This window comes from Ziziphus jujuba, chromosome 1 (genome assembly GCF_031755915.1).
Source record: "Ziziphus jujuba cultivar Dongzao chromosome 1, ASM3175591v1".
NCBI classification, from domain to species: Eukaryota; Viridiplantae; Streptophyta; class Magnoliopsida; order Rosales; family Rhamnaceae; genus Ziziphus; species Ziziphus jujuba.
In genome coordinates, this window is record NC_083379.1 from 20,256,872 (window position 1) to 20,276,477 (window position 19,606).

Below are 19,606 nucleotides of genomic sequence, written 5' to 3' on the forward strand. Positions count from 1 at the left end.
TGCATAGATCTAGAAAAGGTGACCAAAGAGTTGGAGCATGGAAGCCATCTACATGATGAAATTGGTCAAGAAATTTTACCAGTTGAATCAATAGATCGTATAGCATTTTTGGAGGCTAAACTGACCACAGTCAATAAACAGTTGGTGGCTTCTGCTATAGCCAACGAAGATTCGTGAGCTTGTACTAATAGTTATAAAAAATGGAGCCCGTTCCTTATACTAATAGTTATAAAAAATATTTTTTACAAATAATTTCAACCTTTAAACTAAGATAATTCAAGGGTACAAATCTGTTCTTACTTTTAGAAAATATTCACTTATTGAACTTTATTTCTATATTTACAACAGCATTTGTTATTGTCAAAAAATGTACAATATTCTTTCTCATCAACAATTTAAATTATTATGTTAAAAAATGTTAATCTGATTTTATCTTCAAATATAAAAAATAAAAAAAAGAAAAAAAGCAATGTTAATCTTTACTAATTTAGAAAAAAAGTATATATTTAATCCCTCCTCAAAACCTCCCAAAAAAAAAAAATCTCTCCCCAGAAACAATATTTTACACAGTAAAAAAAAAAAAGAAAAAAAAAAAGGGTTTTACTCCACTAAAAATAATCAAAATATCAACATGATAAACACAAATATGAATTTGCCTCTCTTCCATTATTTGTAAATATGTAATCCAAATTCTTAATAGAAAGTTTCCAAAAAATTTTCATTGAAGAAAAAAATAGTTTAAATAAAGAACTATAATTTTGTGCTAAAAAAATAATTTTTTTAACGTGACAATTTTCATCAACAGCTCTATATATTACAGTTTATACAAAAATATTATTTTAAAACAAAAGGAAAATATATGATTGTATTTTTTTATTGCAAAATATATACATTTTTGGTTATACAAAAGACCGTATGGGAGAGATTTTTCATTTTTCAATAAAATATAGGAGAGAGATTAAATATTTTATGTATGAGGAGAGAGAAAATATTTTTTTTTGTGAGAGAGAATATTGGAGGTTTGTATTAGTTGTTTTTTTGCTTAAGAGGTTTGTATTAGTTTTATTATAACAAATATAGTTTTTAAATAAAAATAAATTATATAAGTTATATTAAATGAGTATATATGGCTGAGATTATTTGTCAAAAATCATCCTAAAAACTATTGCTACAAGGAACGGACTCCTATATATAAAATATATATTTGTATATAGCAACCAACGAAAATACTTTCCTCAAAATGGTTTTCTATAAATGTTTCAAAGTCTTTTATTTCATTTTCCTTACTTAAGACTTACCATAAATATTTCTATATCATAAATGGAACTGTAGATGAAGACAAAATGTTGGTGTACGGATATATGGATAATAGAACCATAGAAGTAGCTCATAATCTATTTATTGTCATTATAATAGAACCATAGAAGTAGCTCATAATCAATTTCTTGTCATTACTTTTACTTTTTTGATATTAATTTTTTAAGTTGAGTTTGACAACATAACCTTAAAATGTGTTAATCTCTTTAGCTATCCATTTTCTCTATAAAAAAAATTAGTAACCAAACCCAACTTTTCGAACACTAATAAAGTCGGGATAAAGAACAAATTTAGAAGGAAAAAAATTCAAATAAACCACGTGACAAAGGCCTTTTGCTCTCTCGCCCTCTCTTTTTTTAAAATGATAATTAGACTTTAATCTTGCAGTATTCTGCTTCTAAGGAAAAAACAAATGCATGCAGAAAGGGGGTTTTCACCTTTGCTTGTTATGGCAAATGCACAAACATAAATAAAGTACATACTAATAAATAAATAATGACGAGCACAATAGGAATTTGGAAGATGATTTATTTTGGCAGTTTGACTCTACTTTATACAATGCTTAGGCCATAGCACTACCATGAAAATAGCATTTGCAGCTGACATCAATATACATAAGATTGCTCCCACAACGCAAAGTAAACGACATATACTTAACTCAGCAATGAAAAAGCTCTGACCCGTAGGAACCAAAAACAACAGCAGCCATGACTGAAAACACTGATACTGAATGTTTGCACGATATATCAACATCCACACCGTCTGCTAAAGATGCAAAACACAAAAGTATCCGCTCCATATGTCAACAAACAGGCAATCCTTTGAAGTTTCCCATTACTACATATAATAAATATGACACATGATGAAGTGTCTCAAATTTTATGATGCTGTATCTATTCACATCATTTAGTCTTCTTGTTCAATTTCAACTTGGCTTCAACATCTCCACTGTAGGGTGCAACATGGTATGCATACTGCTGTAGAACGGAGAAGACAACCATCTCCATACATACCAAGATATTCTGAGTTGCTTTCTGAATGTGCTCTACATCTAACCAGAAATGATGTGATTTGAGGATGCCCAATTTAACAAGTATGTCGAGCAATATTCCCTGCAAAGGGTCAAAAGTGATCATTTCTTAATGAACAAAGGTATCCACACTAGTGCTGCTACTATCCAAAGAAATGTTTGAAAGACCAAAAGGAAAGATGGGAGATACAAGAGCTGAAGCATATGCATCTACAGAGTTATGAAGGTACACAAAGTTCTGTCATTTACTCAGTGATGCATTATTAGTGATTTGGGTGATCTAGGATTTTATTAGGATTTGGTTTGACTTGAGTTTGATCTAGTTTCACAATTAAATTATTCCGTATTCATTACTTTTCCTATTTAGTTTAGATACCCTTTTACAATTGGCGGGTTTTTTTCTTTTCTGTTTTTTTTTTTATTTTTTATTTTTAAAACATAAAAAGAACTCTCCAGAACTCTACAGTTAGATTATCAAGAATATTGAATAAAAGTATTTTCTCACTCTGTGGTTCTCTCTATATTTGCTATCTTAGTTTTCATCTAGCTCTCTCCATAATTGTCTAATTGTTTACGCCCTTCATCTATTTATCTTCCTCCTCCTATTTCTCACCCCATTTTGTCAAATTCTATATCTCTCCTCTTTCTCTATACTGGTCCTGCATCAATATGACTTAGAATATTTACCTGCCAAAAGCAGAAGAAGACAATCCCCTTGATGCACAAGAATTTTGCAAGTGGCTTGTGTGGCTGCAGTTCCTTGGCAAATACATGGTAAAAGACCACAAGAGAATACAGTGCCAATGAAACAGAAACGTTGAGAATGATAGTAAATGTCCAGCTCAACCAATTAGGATATATTCCAATTATTTGTAGTGTTATCATCAAGATGGAACAAACTGGGCGGATGATGACAAACTGCCATGTCCAATATTTCAGAAGCTTCAGAGTATGGTGGTTGAGCCTGACAGTGTGAGGCTGCAATTTTATGAAATCATAGCATATAAGTTATTAACTTTCACACAAAAACAAAAAGGCTAGAAATTGTTGGTTATTGTTTGCATTCAGATTTCATATCAACACTTGAAAAAATAATTAAAATAAATAAATAAATAAATCAAAGATGTCCTTCAATCCCTCAACTGCACTATTAGGCAAGCTTTTAGAGATTCAAAAGAAAAAATGGTGCAATTTACAAGCCTTAATATGTAGTAATTCATATTTGTAACTTCTGTAAGATAGGTTTAATTTCCACTTTCAAACATGAAAGAGAACAGAGCCACTTCATTACCTGAAATAAAGTCATCGGAAATGAATGGTGGATTTCTCTTCCTTTGATGCCATCTGGAACAATATTTTTACTTATAGATATGTTCAGGTAGCTATACATCAAAGACAGAAACTTGGCAATCACCTGTATACAGAAAAGTGTGAAGCAACCAGTTATTTCAGAACATAATGGAGGTAATAGAAAAGCCAAATCATAACTGATTCTGAGTCACAGGAACTCACCAAAGCCTCGTAACACTCCTTAATTGAGTCCAAAAACATGAAGAATGCTTCGCTTCCCTGGATGTCCAGTAAACCTACAAATGAATCCATCGCATATATCGGAGCCATAAGAATAATAATTATGATGGCCTTTTGCTCCTTTGGGTTCTTCCAGTAAAAGAGATGTTGAGACAATAACTGGACTGTGAAATGCATTGTAAGCATCACACACAATCCACATCCCAGCAGAGTCAGTTGTCCACGGTCAAATGTACTTAAGTCCATTATTTAGTAATGAGATACGGACTATACTCAAGACCTGCCAGAGAGATTAAAAAAAAAAGAAAATAGAAAATGAAAAGTTCAGGACTGGTACAGTTTGATCAAAATTTAAGGTGCTAAACATTTAAGCCATATGGAACTCCTGGGGAACACAGAATCAAAGAAGCCTTATCAATAAATATTTATAAGGGTGAACTCATACAAGGCTCATGCAAGATCTTCATATCGCAGAGTATGATCACAGAATTGTTACCCACATAGATGTCAGCTTTTTTGTGATTTCATTAAAATTTATTTGAAAGAGAAGGGAACCGCAAATAATCTCAACATAAAAATGTTCCAAACAAATCAAACCATGCCTATAAAAAGAAGTCATTTTCTTCACTTCTTGTGAACTTCTTTACAAGTATTCATCTTAATGCAAACTCGGGAACATTCAAAGTGAGATTGGATATCAGAACTTATAAGTTGAACACAAAATTCATGCATCACTCGGAGCAAACTGCATGCCTTCTTTTTTAAACTTCCATTGACATGTAAGTGACACAGTGTTAAAACCCATTTCTCCCACACCCATACAGATTCTAGCCTCAAACTACAAGTATTTCCATACTAAATGACCAAAAACATACTTATAATATTAGCTAGTTGCTCCAACTAAAAACCCAGATATTGAATCCAAATAATTCGTTTCACTACCGGGTCTGCAAAATTTTATTACACGGAACAATAACAAGAAATGACAAATTAACAAAAAATAAAATAAAAAATAAAAAAGCCCACAAATTTTGAGTAGAAGACGAAGCGTACAAAGATTTCTCTGCCTTACTGTTTTGAAAGCACTTAATTTGCAAATTCAAAGCAAAAATAAAGAATCTAGAGCTTCTGAAACAATGAAAGTAGCTGCAGAAAATTGGAGCTGAAAAAAGCAGGCATTATTGCTTGGAAAATAGCAAAAAACTCACCGAACCACAACAATCTAGCGGATCCAAACAAATCTGAGATTCAAACCCACAAACTAGAAGACAGAAAATGGCATAAATTTTGAGAATTTTATTTTATTTTTTATTATTTTTTAATTTTTAATTATTGGGGTTGAGAAGTTGGACCGTGAGTACAGAGAGGCCAACCAACGTTCAGACTCAGTCGGCAATTGCAACGAGGATTGTCAGTCAGTCTGCGATATCGTGATAATTGCTTTTTAGGGTCCCGTCTGGTATTGTTTTCACACACACACACACAAAAAAGGCTTTAATTTCGGTGTATGAATCAGATTTTGCCACCTCATCAAGTCCGACCACATGATAGTGTCGTGGACCTTTGACTTTTCTTTATCAGAAATTCATATTAAATGTATAGATGCACACCCACGTGGTCTTAAAATATTGGTCTTTCGTTCAACGAACAAGATCTTGCCACGATTCTGGGACTACCAAATAAGCTGATGTGGCAAATTCTTAACGGATTACTACGGTGGACATCGTATATATAGAGAAAACACCTAACGCGTTATAAACGAAATCTCTTATGATAAATGGGGGATGCGAACAAGGCTCTGCAAAGAAAGTGATGCATTGCATACTGCTTTAATGTTTTTATTTGCTTTAACGTTTTTATTTCCTCCAAGTTTTTTGTTTTTTTTGATAATTTAAAATAAAAAAAGAATTAATAATCCTAAGTTCAATTTGCAAATAGTATACGTATAATATAATATAATATGTATACATATGTATTTTTTTTAAAAAATTTCAATTTTTTATATCAATTTCAAATATACGAAATATATATATATATATATATATATTTACAAAAAAAAATGTAAAACATATATTTAAATGTATTGTGTCCATATTATATAAGTAGAAAAAATGTATTTTTAAATATACAAACAATTTTAATTATTTTTTTCTACAATAGAAAAAAAATGTGTGTAAACATTAATTTTATTTTTATTTTTTAATTATTTACTAATTTTTATTTCTTAATATATTAAACTATTGGTATCTTACTAATAGGTACCTTTTTATCATTTATATTAAAAATAACTAATTGTAATATATATTTAATATTCATATTTTTTGCACTATATTGTTTAATTTATAATGTATTTTATAATTTTTTATTTATGCATTTTTATATCAAAATTTTCTCCGTATTTTTAAATAAATAAAATAAGTTATACACTTACATATCGTTTATTTTTACTATCTTATATTTAATTAATTATGCATTATAGATCACAATAATGGATATAATTTAGATACCTAAAATTTTCACAAGAATGGGTCTAATTAAAAAATAATTGGACCTCTTTTCTATTTATTTAATTTTTTTTTTTTTTTTTGTCCTAGTCTATCATCTTCTAATATGGTTTTATAAAATTTTCTAAACAAAATTGTTTCACAAATTTTTTTAAAAATAAGCAAATGAGTTTAAATCTTTTTTCAGAAAATTTTTAGGAGTATGCAAAAAAAGTCCTAGTTATATATATATATATAATACAGTAATGATTTAATAGGCTATTTAGCCCATATTTATCATTGCCCGTATAGAGATAGAATTAACAAATTATATATAATGATATTAATTTAAATTTTTTTTTTTTGTTTTTTAGTACTAAAAACTTAGTAAGAAAAAGTTTTCATGAAAGCCAATTAAATTTTCATTTGGTATTTAAATAATAATAGTTTTTTAAAAAAATTAAAAAAATTTATTTATTTTCTCTGCTCTCCTATTTAATTTTATACCATATTAATATCTGATATCATAAAATAAACTAATTAGTCTACTATATCAAAACTCATATAATATATATATATATATATATTTAAACTAAAAAAAATAGAAGGAACAACTCAAAAACAAAACTATTAATTTTTATTGTAACGTTTTAGGTTCAAAATAAAGATATTCGATCTTTATTATTGTCCAACTAATGATAGTATTTCATATAAATATATAGGTATATATACGCCCTTATAAATATCTTACATCATTGTAAATGACAATTTATTTTTTAACTTAGTTTTTTTAAATATATTTCTTTGCTTATAATATAATATCATATGAATGAAGGGCATAAACAGAGATACAAAATATAAATACAGAAGATCTGAATGCTTAGTGCAAATCCTAACTTCCAATATCAAATAATAAAAAGAAATATTATCCCATCAGAACATTAAATATGAAATACACATTTTATCAAAATAAAATAAGATAAATATACATATTGAAAAAAGAAAAAGAAAAAAAGAAGAAGCTAATATTGTTTGTCATATCATATCGCAATAAATATGAAATGGGCCCCTTGATGCAAAAATGGTACTGATTTGTTTTTTTCTTTATTTATTTTTATTTTTTGGGTCAAGAGATTTGAATCATTGATAATGCCAAAAATGAAATAATTTAATACTTACCACCCCACTCCATCCACGTAGCAAATTGTCGATTCTCATAAGCAAGAAATTATTAATAACTCCATCCATGTAGCAAATTTTCAATGCTCAAAAGCAATAAATTATTAATAGGATATATTTACTATATCATCTATTGATATAGTAGGTTTTTTTTTATATTTTATTTAAATGATGGTAAATGATAATAACTCATCAATAAATGTTATATTCTTTATCTTTTTTTATTTGTCTGCTAACACTGTTAGCTTACATAAACTCCATTAGGACTCGTTTGGCAGACCGTGTATTACTTTGTATAAAAGCTTTGTATTGTATTAGCTAATCCCAATAAATTTGGTGAGAAAAAAAGATTTGGATAACTTAATACATGGGATTCAGTTTAATACAAGAGAAACTGGATAACTTATAGAAAGAATAATTGGCATTAGATAATACAAAACACGGATGCAAGTTTAATTGAAAAATAAAATAAAAAGATCTCCACGCCTGCCCAACCAAATCGTAAAAGAACCCATCTCAGAGAAAGGCTAAACGGTGTACATGTTCAGGTGTCGACAATTTTTGAAGTCGGATGTTGAATTCCAGTGAAAGATTCAAGCAGACTGAGAAAATTTTTGAATTGGTAGAGATTGATGTTTTGAGGTTCTGAGAAAAACTCAAACTTAGGAGTTAGGACCACCAGCCAAGTTGCCTAGGAGGGTTGAGGTTACTTATGACCTGGATGAACACAAAAACAATAAAAAATTTTTCTTTTTCCTTCTTTTTTTCAGATCAAGGTTGGATCAGTGGTTCTTTGAGATATACTTGTTTGAGAGCTGGACTGGTGATGTTAATAGAGATATGCAGTAGGTTTTTTTTTTAACAATTGGATAAATATTTTTAATTAAGCTACGTGAATAAAATAATTATGACTACAAAAATAGTAATACTAATAAAATATACAAATTTGGATATTTTATTTTTATTTAATAAAAATATATAGTATAACAAATTACAACACCAAAACAATATAGTATAATATTATACAATTCATTTCAATATAATCTATTCCAATATATTTAAATACAATACATTATAATATAATATTGAATATCAAAATTTTTGAATGCAGATTAATTATTAATACCACCACTTTTCAAATACCATTTATTTAAAAATTCTATGGGTTACATTTTCTATATTGTAAAAGTATTGGAAACAAGTAGGGAAAAAAATAAAATTTTATCACAGAACTTAACTTAGAATCTTCAGAATTTGCCTTCTTCTATAATTTTATTATATTATTCATACTTACTTCTTCTTTTGGGAAAAAAACAAGAAAAAAAAAGTAAAAGGTATTTCTTTTTCAAAAAGTATTTTTTGCTACTCCACCTACGTATACATAGATATAATACGTATAATATCACGTCTTAGTTCTACATTACATTAAATATATTAAATGTTAAAATTTAAAATTAAAAAAAATGGTAAACATAAATTTAATAACATATTAAAATATTATTTAAGAAAAATTAACTATATCAAAATCCAATGATAAATAAATATAATTTTAAATTCTAACCATTGATGTGATTTAATAATTAAAAAAAAAATCTTGACATTAATCATGATATTATCACCTGATTTGAACTTGATTATATATATGTATATATATATATATATATTGTAAGACTTACAGTTTTATTAGTTTCACTTAACAATATGTATGATTAAATTAAACATATAGCAAACCTTGAAATATTGATCCCTCAAATCCCATTAGTATAAAGTTTATATATAACAGTACTTTGCCTTTATTATGAAAAATAGAGGTTCTTCTCATTATTTTACTTTGCTCATTATATAGAGTTGACATAGAAGACAAAGAAATCCAAAAAGTGATGAGAGTGAAAAACAAAATTTGCTTGGTGGAAAGTTTCAATTATTTTTTTTGTTTTTCTGGCTTTAAAGTTGATTTATTTTATTTCCTTTTTTTTTCTTTTTTTTTCTTTTTTTTTTTGTTTAGGAAATTTGATTCCTAATAAGAAAAGTTAGAAATATAATATATAAAATATCTAAGCAATATTTGGAAATTATTTATGAATTGTTCCTGGAAAGTGGAGGTATTAATTGTCTATATGCATTAATGTAGTTAATGTTAACTAACATGTTAAAGCATCTCCTACAAACTCTTTAAAAATATAATCTTCTCTATTTTAAAGAGTAATACTTCATTGTCAAAACTCCAATGAAATTTTTAAATAAAAAAACTAAAATAAAAAGTAAAGTTTTGAGTGCCAAACTCATTCTCTATATAAAGAGTTTAATGAACTAATTTATAACTTTATAATTTTCTATGCATAGTTTTATTGTTTTATTAATTATAATTTCATATTTCAATTTCTTTTAAATACTACTTTACTATAGGAAAGAGAAAAAAAGAGAGAAATGTGAATAATAATTATTTATGAAAAATACAAAATAAGAAATTGTTATAAATACTATTGTTAAAGTTGGATAAAAAATCTTATTCTTGTTTCTTTAAAATTTTTTAATATACTTTTTATTTTGAATATTATGCTTTCTAAAATAAAGCGCACACCGTAGAAAATGCTCAATGTTTAATAAGCTAAATATGATATTCATCGATAAGTTTCAGCCATTTGCCATCGTTTAAAAATTGATGCTGTGATAGTAAATAATTTCTACTAAATACTTTCTCCTTCAAGCGGTGTTCCTTTCTCTTACACATAGATGGAGTCCATATGAAACCCACATATGAAGAATGAGATGAGTCTTAAGGATTATTTTCTACCAAATAGTTAAAATGGATGAACATGTTGAGAGTAGCCATTCACAATGATCCATCATCAAGGTTCACTGTTGCTATAATCTTTCAATCTAGCACAACACAAAGTGTAGGAACACAAACACATCAAACCTTGAGCAGGAAGAACATTTGTAGCATTCAGGGAACAAGGAGTATCTTCCCAATATGATCACTACTCTCCATGAGTCGGTGTGCCTCTGCTGCTTCAGATAATGGATAATATTTGTAGACAACAGGTTTCAACCGACCAGCCACAATGGCAGGCCAAACATTCTTCTCCACCTCATTAACAATCACTGCTTTGTTTTCTGGACTTCTATATCGCAAACCAGCAGCTGTATCCATCCATAGAGAACATAAAATAATATGTATCAGTACAAAATAACTGTTTGCAGGAGGGTGAAAAATGATATATCATTCAAGAGTCAAAATTCAGAAAACTTGGTTCTCAAGGGAAATTTTCTAGCTCTTCAATTCAATCTGAATACTCCTTGGGAAGGACATATGGAAGATGATGCCAAAAACTGATATGTAGCACAAAATAAAAGAAAAAACTGATGTAGCACATAACAAATGAAACAAGGATAGAAAAATAGTTTGTGAAATATCAATTCTAATCATAACAAGAGGACAGAGAAAACTACATAGACTGTAAACAGGGACAAAATTGAAGATGCAACTGTAATTTTTAAAAATATAAAGTATATGTGGAAATTAAAAAAAGGTGCAAACCACATCAGGTGTTATTGTAATTTTCCCTGAAAACCTAACATAAGCTCACTAAAACTAAAATTTACACAATACTTTCTGACATGAAATATCACAGAAAAGAAGAACTGCATAAAGTCCCTTAGCTTAGAAGACCAAACTTATGGCAAACAATTCTCTTTCCTACAAGCTTTCTTCATCCTCATATGGATAGACATAAAAGCCTCCTAAGCACAGCAAAAACTGCACAAGTCCATAAAACTAATTCTTTATCTTCCTTTCTAGATCCCCCAAAACTTCCCACCAACAATATTGAGCGGCTGAAGACAAACCAGCCTCAAGAACAAAAAAAACAGAAAACATTCACAATCAAAGTATATAAGGACAATGTGTCCAAAAACTCTAGATTACATCCTTGAAGAGATTCTATGAAGCAAAATTTGTTGGCTAAGTTCACCTGGTTTTCTCTATTTGCAGGTTGTGATAGATAGCTTCTTAAGTTCAATACAGAGTGCCATATATATATATATATATATATATATCAGGCATCATGCTTTACTTGCAAGAGATATTTTTTTATTTAACAATTTCAATCTTATCCAGCAGTTCAGAAGCTGTGATATTTAGAAGAAAAACAAGAGAAAAAAAAATAATAATAAGTAAAAGTAGCAATTTAGTTGGGAGAAACCAAAACCACCTATTTTGAAGTTTCCGGTGCTAAAAACCAATAAGAATAACAATACCTTGCACTGTGAGGCGCTTTGAAAGCAAAGTTCGGAGATCTATTTCACCAACTGCCCCACTCATCGCCCCAATAATAAAAAGCCTTCCATCATAATTTAAGCTGTCAAGGTTTTTCTTAAAATAAGCTGCTCCAATGCTATCCAGAATAACATCGACACCTACCATTAAACAGACGTTAGTTCCGTTTTCTCTACAGCATCATTGGAAAGGAAAAATCAGAAAAAATATCCCTTCTTTTTAACATTAAGGAACAATAAATACAGTGTTGATGATAGTAAATACCTTTTCCACCAGTTTCTTCCTTTACCCGTGCAACAAAGTCCTCTGTCTTGTAATTGATGCAAACATCAGCTCCTAGGTCCTTGCAAACAGCTAATTTCTCCTCATTTCCTGTTGATCAAGATTGGAATATATGAATACTCCGAGACTAAATGCATGCTATCAATGGAAGAGAGAGAGAGAGAGAGGGGTGGTGGTGGGTGTGGTGGAACAAAAAAGTAATAATAAATGCAGCTGGACCTGCTGTGACAAACACTTTTGCTCCTTGGTATTTGGCTATCTGAATTGCAAATGTACCAATTCCACTTGATCCCCCATGAACCTGAAATTTAGAAAATTAACTGTGCATCGAAGACCTCATGTAGGTAAAACAACAGCAATTGATTTTATCTGTACACATTTATAGTTTTAAAGGAAAATTCACAATAACACCATAGAAATATTAGATCACAGAATACACTCATGCCCCAGAAAATATTAAGGGTCATAAGTTACCAAAAAAGTTTCCCCTGCAGAGAGCCGACTCATCATAAAAACAGTCGACCAAACTGTGCATGCCACCTCAGGTAGACCAGCAGCATCCTTCAAAGATACACCAGGCGGGAGAGGAAGAACTTGTCCAGCTGGAACAGCCACCTTCTCCGCGTATCCTCCTCCACTAAGAAGAGCACATACCTGAAAGTAACACGAATTTGCAATTAGCTAAACGATGTACGGTTCAAGTATGAAACAAAAAGAATTACCCTGGTGTTATTAACTCACCATCAAATGAAATATTCAAAATCTGAAAAAACCAAAAGGAATATAACAACAACAGTAAGTTACAAGGTAAAAAAGCAAGCTGAACATATACTTTATAAAAAAATAAAAAAATAAAAAAAATGAGACAACCATATTATAGATTTTTGCCGAAGCAAATTACCAAAAAGCCTTCTCAGGACGAATCAATGGTTTTTGCTTATAAAAATCAGCCTACAAATAAACATAGTATGGAACAGATTCCCAATCCTAATTTCATTACTTTTAAGCACGTAATAATGGTAATAATAATAAAATTGAACGCAATGAAGTATAAAGGTCTCAGAATCAACCAGAATTCATACAGATAAAGCAGGCTCTCAATTTTCTCAATTTCAGACACCCATCAAAGCATCAATAAAACCGAAGTTCCATAATCCTCCTCTTTCCCACCACAGCCTCAGCAAACCCCAACAAAAAAACAAAAAAAGAAGGAAAAAAACCCAAAACTGACAACTTGTAATAAGTACCTGATCGCCGACTTTCCAACGGGAAACGTTATTTCCGACGGCTTCAATAGTGCCGGAACATTCGAGACCCAGGTAAGGGCTGGCACCCTTGGGGGGTGGGTACAAGCCTTTCCTCTGAATTGTATCGGCTCGGTTGAGCGCCGTGGCCTCCACCTTGATCAGCACCTCATCGTCTTTGAGTTCTGGGTCTTCGACATCTTGAACCTGTAGAACTTCAGGGCCTCCGGGACTCGTTATAACCACGGCTTTCATTTTCAATCTCTGATCTTCTGCTTTCACCTTCTTCTCCTTCCACTTCTCACTTCTCACTTAATTTCGTGTTTGTAGTTCCCACCCCTAACCGATTCAAAGCAAAATTCCTTTTCGGAATCGGGTATTTAATGGGCTAAAACGATGCCCAGAAGTAAATGGACCTGACCCATTATGGCCCAATTTAATTCTTGTTGGGCTTTTTGAAGCCCAAAATAACGTGTTTTGGCAACTGTTTTTTTTCTCTCACGTGTAAAGCAGTTAGCCTTTGGTTGCTGCTTGAGGAAGACGAAGTGATTTGGGGGAAAAAGCCGGGAATCAAAATTCCACTGGCTTTGCTCTTACCTTTTCGGATGAGTTGGTGATCTCCACTAGGAACTAAAAGAAAGCTGCAAAAATAAGAGATCTTTTTTCCTTTTTTTTTTGGGCCCCATTTTCTCAGCAGCCAAACAATGGGTTAAGTTCATAGTTTGATTCCCAGGAAAAAAAAAAAAAAGAAAAAGTGTTCAGAGTATTTAAGCTATATTCTACTAAAAACTCTTTTTTTTTGTTTTTTTTGTTTTTTTTTTTCCTTAACAGGGCCATGGTGGATCGGGAGAGCGCTATTTTTCCTTCTAATGGTACCAGGAATTTTGGCTTGGGGAAAGGAAGGCCACTATGCGATTTGTAAGATAGCAGAGGTGACCGGATATTCAAGAATCAAATATTATACTTTTTACATTTTGGCTAGTGACCGCATATTCAAGAATCAAATATCGTACTTTTTACATTTTGGCTAAGTCTGTGAGTTATTTAAGTAATGAAGATTATTTGAGAAACAAAACCAAAAATAGTTGTTTTTAACTTATTATTTATCATGATTGACTTTTCTTTTAACCGAGTATGAGTATTACTTGCTATCTTGTTTGGGTACTTGTCAATGTGGATGATGGATATAGTAGATTGATATGATGGCTATGGTAAATGGGCAGGCTCTTTGAAAGTAGGGATCACACTCATTCTGGCTTTATAAGGGTTTAATGAAATTAGACAATTTTGGGTTGGGGAAAAGAAGGTTGAAAGGGAAACTGGTCCCAGTCTCACGTTTGTGGTTCAGTTTCACCCTGAGGAAAGGTGTGATGTATGTCCTATTTTAATTAAAATGAGCTCTGATGAGACTTTTTTGTTTGCTTCAGGGATATCTGACTGAAGATGCTCTAGCTGCAGTGAAAAGGCTACTTCCTGATTCCGCTGAAGGTGATCTTGCTGCAGTTTGCTCTTGGCCTGATGAGATTCGCTTCCACTTGCGCTGGAGTGGTCCTTTACACTATGTTGACACACCGGATTTTAAGTGTAACTATAAATACTGCAGTGAGTGCCTAGTTTTCTGCAATTCAACAATGCTGGTTTTAATGGTATCATGCACTATATTTTGTGACTGCTTCTTTGATGACCATGAGCCTCAAAATTACCAGGATGTTTGTTATTGTCATTAGAAGCCTGTGTCTTCTTTGTGAAATTCAATGACTATGCTTTGTGATTTAAGCAGTTTAACTGAGCCTTTTGTGGTTGTGACTTGTGACAGAAATCGAATTCACTTAGGTTGCTCTGTGGCCTTAGATTTGAAAAGTTGTTGATGATGGTGCGGTCTAGGGAAATAGGTAGACAATAGATTTAGTGACGGGTTAACTAGGAATATATATAGCCCTTTTGGAACCTATAAATATTTCAAAAAATTTCCAAGCTTTTGGCTGTAGCAGTATAATTGTTCTCTCTCCTCTTTTTCTATACTTTTCACCCGATTTATTGAATAGAAAAGCATTTATTTCACATTGTTCTTCAATATGATTGTTGTTAAAGTAATTAAGTAAATTTCATAATGTTAGGCGAGTTGCAAGCCTAAAACTGGAAAATCTATTAATAGAAAAGTAAAAACACATCACTTCTTTTCTTTTTACTTTTCATTTGAGGTTTACTATTTCTTCCATTTCTTCTGGTTATTGGAATAGATTGCTTGTTTTATACACATTTAAAGATAGGGAAATATATCAAATTTTTAAACAAGTCTTTTATCCAACTGCTTGTAGGTTTAGTTATTATTATTACAAACAAGTTTCTAATCTAATTGCTTGTAGGTTTAGTTATTTAATTACAATTGCGTGTATAAATTAAGGATTGCTTTAATAGACCATGTATGTGTATATGAGCAGTTATTATGAATATATGTAATATGATATAAGTGGAATATACTCATAACATATGTGAAATCTACCTTCTGAAAAATCAAATATTACCGCTAGTAGCTATAACCTATGTGATTCTTATATAAACTCCACAGGAAACATACTCCACCAGAGAGATCTGTTATATAAATTTACTCAAATACAAATCTGCTTGATTTTATTCTCAAAACAATTACTAATATACTACCCCTTCATACTAATATACTACCCCTTCATACTAGGAGACTGCCATGACACTGCTGGACGTAAAGATAGATGTGTAACTGGAGCAATTTACAACTATACAATGCAACTGACAACATCTTACCATGACTCTGTCTTAGAATCGAAATGTGAGTACCTCTGTATTATGGGTGATACTTTCATATGCCAGTTCATGATTTCTGGTTATATTTTATTGCATCCTTTCATTATGACAGATAATTTAACGGAGGCACTTATGTTCTTATCTCACTTTATTGGAGATGTCCATCAGGTTTGCTTGTCCTACTAGTGTCTCAAAATCTCAATGCTGTAGAAATAATGCTGACTCTGCTGTGGTAGAGCATCTGAAACTTTAATCAACTATTAGAATATTTTCATTCTTATTTACTTTTCTTATAAAATTAACTTGTAAAATCAATGGTACGATAGATTTTGTTCAAAGGCTTTATTATGGAATTACTAACTGTTTGGCATTGCATAGACTGAAATTTTTTTTTTTTCCACCATCCAGATTGGGGATTGTTGGGTGTGCTAGTGTAAAACTAATTAAATTCACTGTCTGGATAATACAAAATACAGGCTATAATTCATCAATATATATATACAGTTTACCATATATGTTTTATGTTTTGTAAGGATTACTTGTTAACAGTAAAGCGGAGTGACAACATGACTGTGTTTCAGTGTTATAATTGCTCATGAATATCGACCATCTATGAGGAGCATGGCTGCAGATCCATTATACCATCTCTTTGATAGTGAATACAGAATACCCACTTAATTGATTTTTCATTTTGTTTTGCTTGTTCTTTCGTTCCTTCTCTGTTTGTTTCTAAGCCACATATGATATATCTGTACAGAACAATGATAAAAATAAAAAATAAAAAGGGCACCAATATAACTTCCTGGTCTGTGTTCTCAGCCTCTTCATGTTGGTTTCCTTGGGGATGAAGGTGGGAATACAATAACAGTTCGATGGTATCATAGAAAGACAAATCTTCATCATGTAAGGACTGATTCTAAGTTCAATTGTGTACATAAGGGCTCTTGTTATAATATTGACAGCCAGTATGCTGTTTCATTCAGTAAGATTTGGTTTTGTTTCAGGTATGGGATACCATGATTATTGATTCTGCTCTAAAGACATTCTATAATTCAGATCTTGCAACCATGATTCTGGCCATTCAAAGAAATATTACGGTATGATTCTCCTTTTCCTTGATATGTTTTAGGTCAGAACTATCTCACCAGCAAATGAAATACTAAATAGATTTTAGATATATAAATTTATAAACTTGACTTGTTTTGACTTTAAGGGGAAAAGTTTGTCAAATGAATGTCTATAAAATTATTGCTAAAGGGGGTTTCAGAAGTTAAAACATATTAAAGAAAAAGAAACTGGGAACTTTGCATTCTATTATTGTTAATCGAAAGCTTAAAATAGTTGAAATTCATAGACTTTGTTTGTTTAACATATATTGAACATATATGGCATATGCTTTATTTATAAAATAATTGTTAGATCTTTTCTTACTCCAAATATTGCAGGTTTAGGTGTAATGTAGTAGGTGAGTAAGAGGAAGTTTAAACCAAAACTTACAAAGCTTAACTTGTGATTTATTGTATTACGTCCCATTGTGTTAATTTGTTTTGTTTATGTGTTTGTGCACATGGCTGTTGGTTTGCAAAGCAATGTATGTATTTGCTCATTTATGTATCTGTATGTTTATTATATTTTTCATGCTTACTTTTCTATAGGATGATTGGTCAAATGATGTACTATCATGGGAAACTTGTTCAAGTAATCACACAGTTTGTCCGGATCCGTAAGTACATCTTTTTTGAATCTATATATGCTTGGAACCTCATCGTTTCTGACATGAAAAGGCCTGCTTTCACATTTACCTGAGATTTATCACTATGTTGTGGAAGAAAATTAATTGGAAATTTTTTTTTTTTTTCCAACGAATTAATGAAGATGATGTGTGTGCGCATGTGTGTTTGTGTGTGTGTGTGTGTGTGTGTGTGTGTGTGTGTGTAGAGAGAGAGAGAGAGAGAGATTCCTGCACTGATGGTCATGTTGACATGTATAAGAGATGTGGAATATGCTGCTTAAGGTGACACAGCTGAAAGAGAATACATCTTTAGGTTTTTGTACAGAAAAGTATATACATTTTAAGTTTCTTTCTTTCATGTTATTTTATATTACATGGGTAGATAAGAAGAAAGTAACTTTATGGATCAAAATTAGGACATGTTTTGACATGATTAAGTTGCTATTGATGTTTCAGGTATGCCTCTGAAAGCATTAGTTTGGCATGCAAGTTCGCATATAAGAACGCCACACCTGGCAGCACTCTGAGTGGTACTTTCTATATCCTGCTCAGCATTTGATATCCTACACATCTATCATATGTTAAAGAAATTAATCATAGCAAGACCTTCTTAAGGGATGGTTAATTATGAGCTTAGTACTGTTTTCTGTATATTGTCTAAACTAGATGTCTAAACCACTGTTTCTATGCTTTAAAGCCATATTTTTTCACAAATCTGTAGAAAAAGAATCAGTCTAATTTCATACCAGTGGAAACTTTACTAAGGTTATTTTAATTGCCAAGAGCAAAATAATGGAACTTTAGCTGTAAAGATATTGGCATATGAATCTAACTTGAAAAAATACTTTGATGAAATGATAACTTTAGCCTTATCACATGCTACATCTCAGGAACTGGGAATTTATTATATACATTACAACACATGTTGAATCTGCTTTGGATTATGTGTACATCAAATTTCTTATATAATAGATTTTATCATGTGGAGGATTATTTTTTAATTGTATTCCCATTCCATCTAAAAGCAGTTTAACTATTCCATTACCTTAGCTGGCAATATCATTTCTTCTATGGTTTCTTGTGTCAAGTACTTCTTGTTTTCACACTTGGGGCAACTCTACCCAGCATGTTAGGCAAACTGCTACTGTTGCAACAATAGTATTCTATGCATAACGTGATTGATATCCTTAATGATTATCCACATAATTTTATTATTATTATTATTATTATTATTATGTTTGAGCCATTTTCTACCACACTGCTCTAATATCTTAGTTCTGTTGTGGCACCAGACGATTACTTTCTTTCCCGGCTTCCGGTTGTGGAGAAGAGGCTAGCTCAAAGTGGGGTCCGCTTGGCTGCTACCCTGAATCGAGTTTTTGCATCTGGAGCAAAAATTGCTGTAGGATGAAGGTAAGGGATAGGAATTAATCTCTGGACAATCATACAAAATGGCTTCAAGTAGCTCCTAGTATGTGAGACATCTTGTACCAATTTAGCTATGCTTCAACTTCTTGTCAATGCCTCTAAAAAGAAGAGGTAATAAATTTTTTTAGGAAGATGCATGATATGTGCCAGGATATGCCCCCCATGTTACTTGTATTTTAAGGTCAACTTCTGAGGTACTTAAAAAATAGTCACTCAATATAAACATCTTGAGAGTTTGTATAAAATATGTGCAACAACAACTTGTGAACCTCGTGGTTGTTTTTATATAATATATGCAATAGGCTCTTATGATCTTGTACC

General features: G+C 31.0%; 3 protein-coding genes across 5 annotated transcripts; 1 reads left to right on the plus strand and 2 right to left on the minus strand.

Annotated features, from left to right (window-relative positions):
- Positions 1 to 1,783: 1,783 nt before the first annotated feature.
- Positions 1,784 to 5,383, minus strand: LOC107422141 (uncharacterized). Of its 2 annotated transcripts, none has more exons than XM_048467394.2 (5): positions 5,230 to 5,383; positions 3,860 to 4,157; positions 3,639 to 3,761; positions 3,035 to 3,325; positions 1,784 to 2,429 (listed from the first exon to the last, which is right to left on the minus strand). In XM_048467394.2, the coding sequence occupies exons 2-5, from the start codon at positions 4,121 to 4,123 to the stop codon at positions 2,220 to 2,222; spliced, it is 888 nt and encodes a 295-aa protein (XP_048323351.2). In that variant the 5' UTR covers positions 4,124 to 4,157; positions 5,230 to 5,383; the 3' UTR covers positions 1,784 to 2,219. The 2 variants fall into 2 exon arrangements, with proteins under 2 accessions (XP_048323351.2, XP_048323350.2); XM_048467393.2 differs by having other exon boundaries at positions 5,086 to 5,345.
- A 4,830-nt stretch (positions 5,384 to 10,213) lies between these two features.
- LOC107422132 (uncharacterized) lies at positions 10,214 to 13,692 on the minus strand. Its single transcript, XM_016031541.4, has 6 exons — positions 13,348 to 13,692; positions 12,575 to 12,754; positions 12,320 to 12,401; positions 12,083 to 12,190; positions 11,800 to 11,958; positions 10,214 to 10,683 (listed from the first exon to the last, which is right to left on the minus strand). Exons 1-6 carry the CDS (start codon positions 13,597 to 13,599, stop codon positions 10,487 to 10,489), a joined length of 978 nt encoding a protein of 325 aa, XP_015887027.3. The 5' UTR covers positions 13,600 to 13,692; the 3' UTR covers positions 10,214 to 10,486.
- A 156-nt stretch (positions 13,693 to 13,848) lies between these two features.
- Positions 13,849 to 19,600, plus strand: LOC107422158 (endonuclease 4). Of its 2 annotated transcripts, none has more exons than XM_016031568.4 (10): positions 13,849 to 14,052; positions 14,176 to 14,276; positions 14,772 to 14,946; positions 16,040 to 16,150; positions 16,238 to 16,293; positions 16,945 to 17,028; positions 17,130 to 17,222; positions 17,781 to 17,848; positions 18,314 to 18,387; positions 19,150 to 19,600. In XM_016031568.4, exons 1-10 carry the CDS (start codon positions 14,049 to 14,051, stop codon positions 19,266 to 19,268), a joined length of 885 nt encoding a protein of 294 aa, XP_015887054.1. In that variant the 5' UTR covers positions 13,849 to 14,048; the 3' UTR covers positions 19,269 to 19,600. The 2 variants fall into 2 exon arrangements, with proteins under 2 accessions (XP_015887054.1, XP_015887062.1); XM_016031576.4 differs by having other exon boundaries at positions 16,043 to 16,150.
- Positions 19,601 to 19,606: the final 6 nt, after the last annotated feature.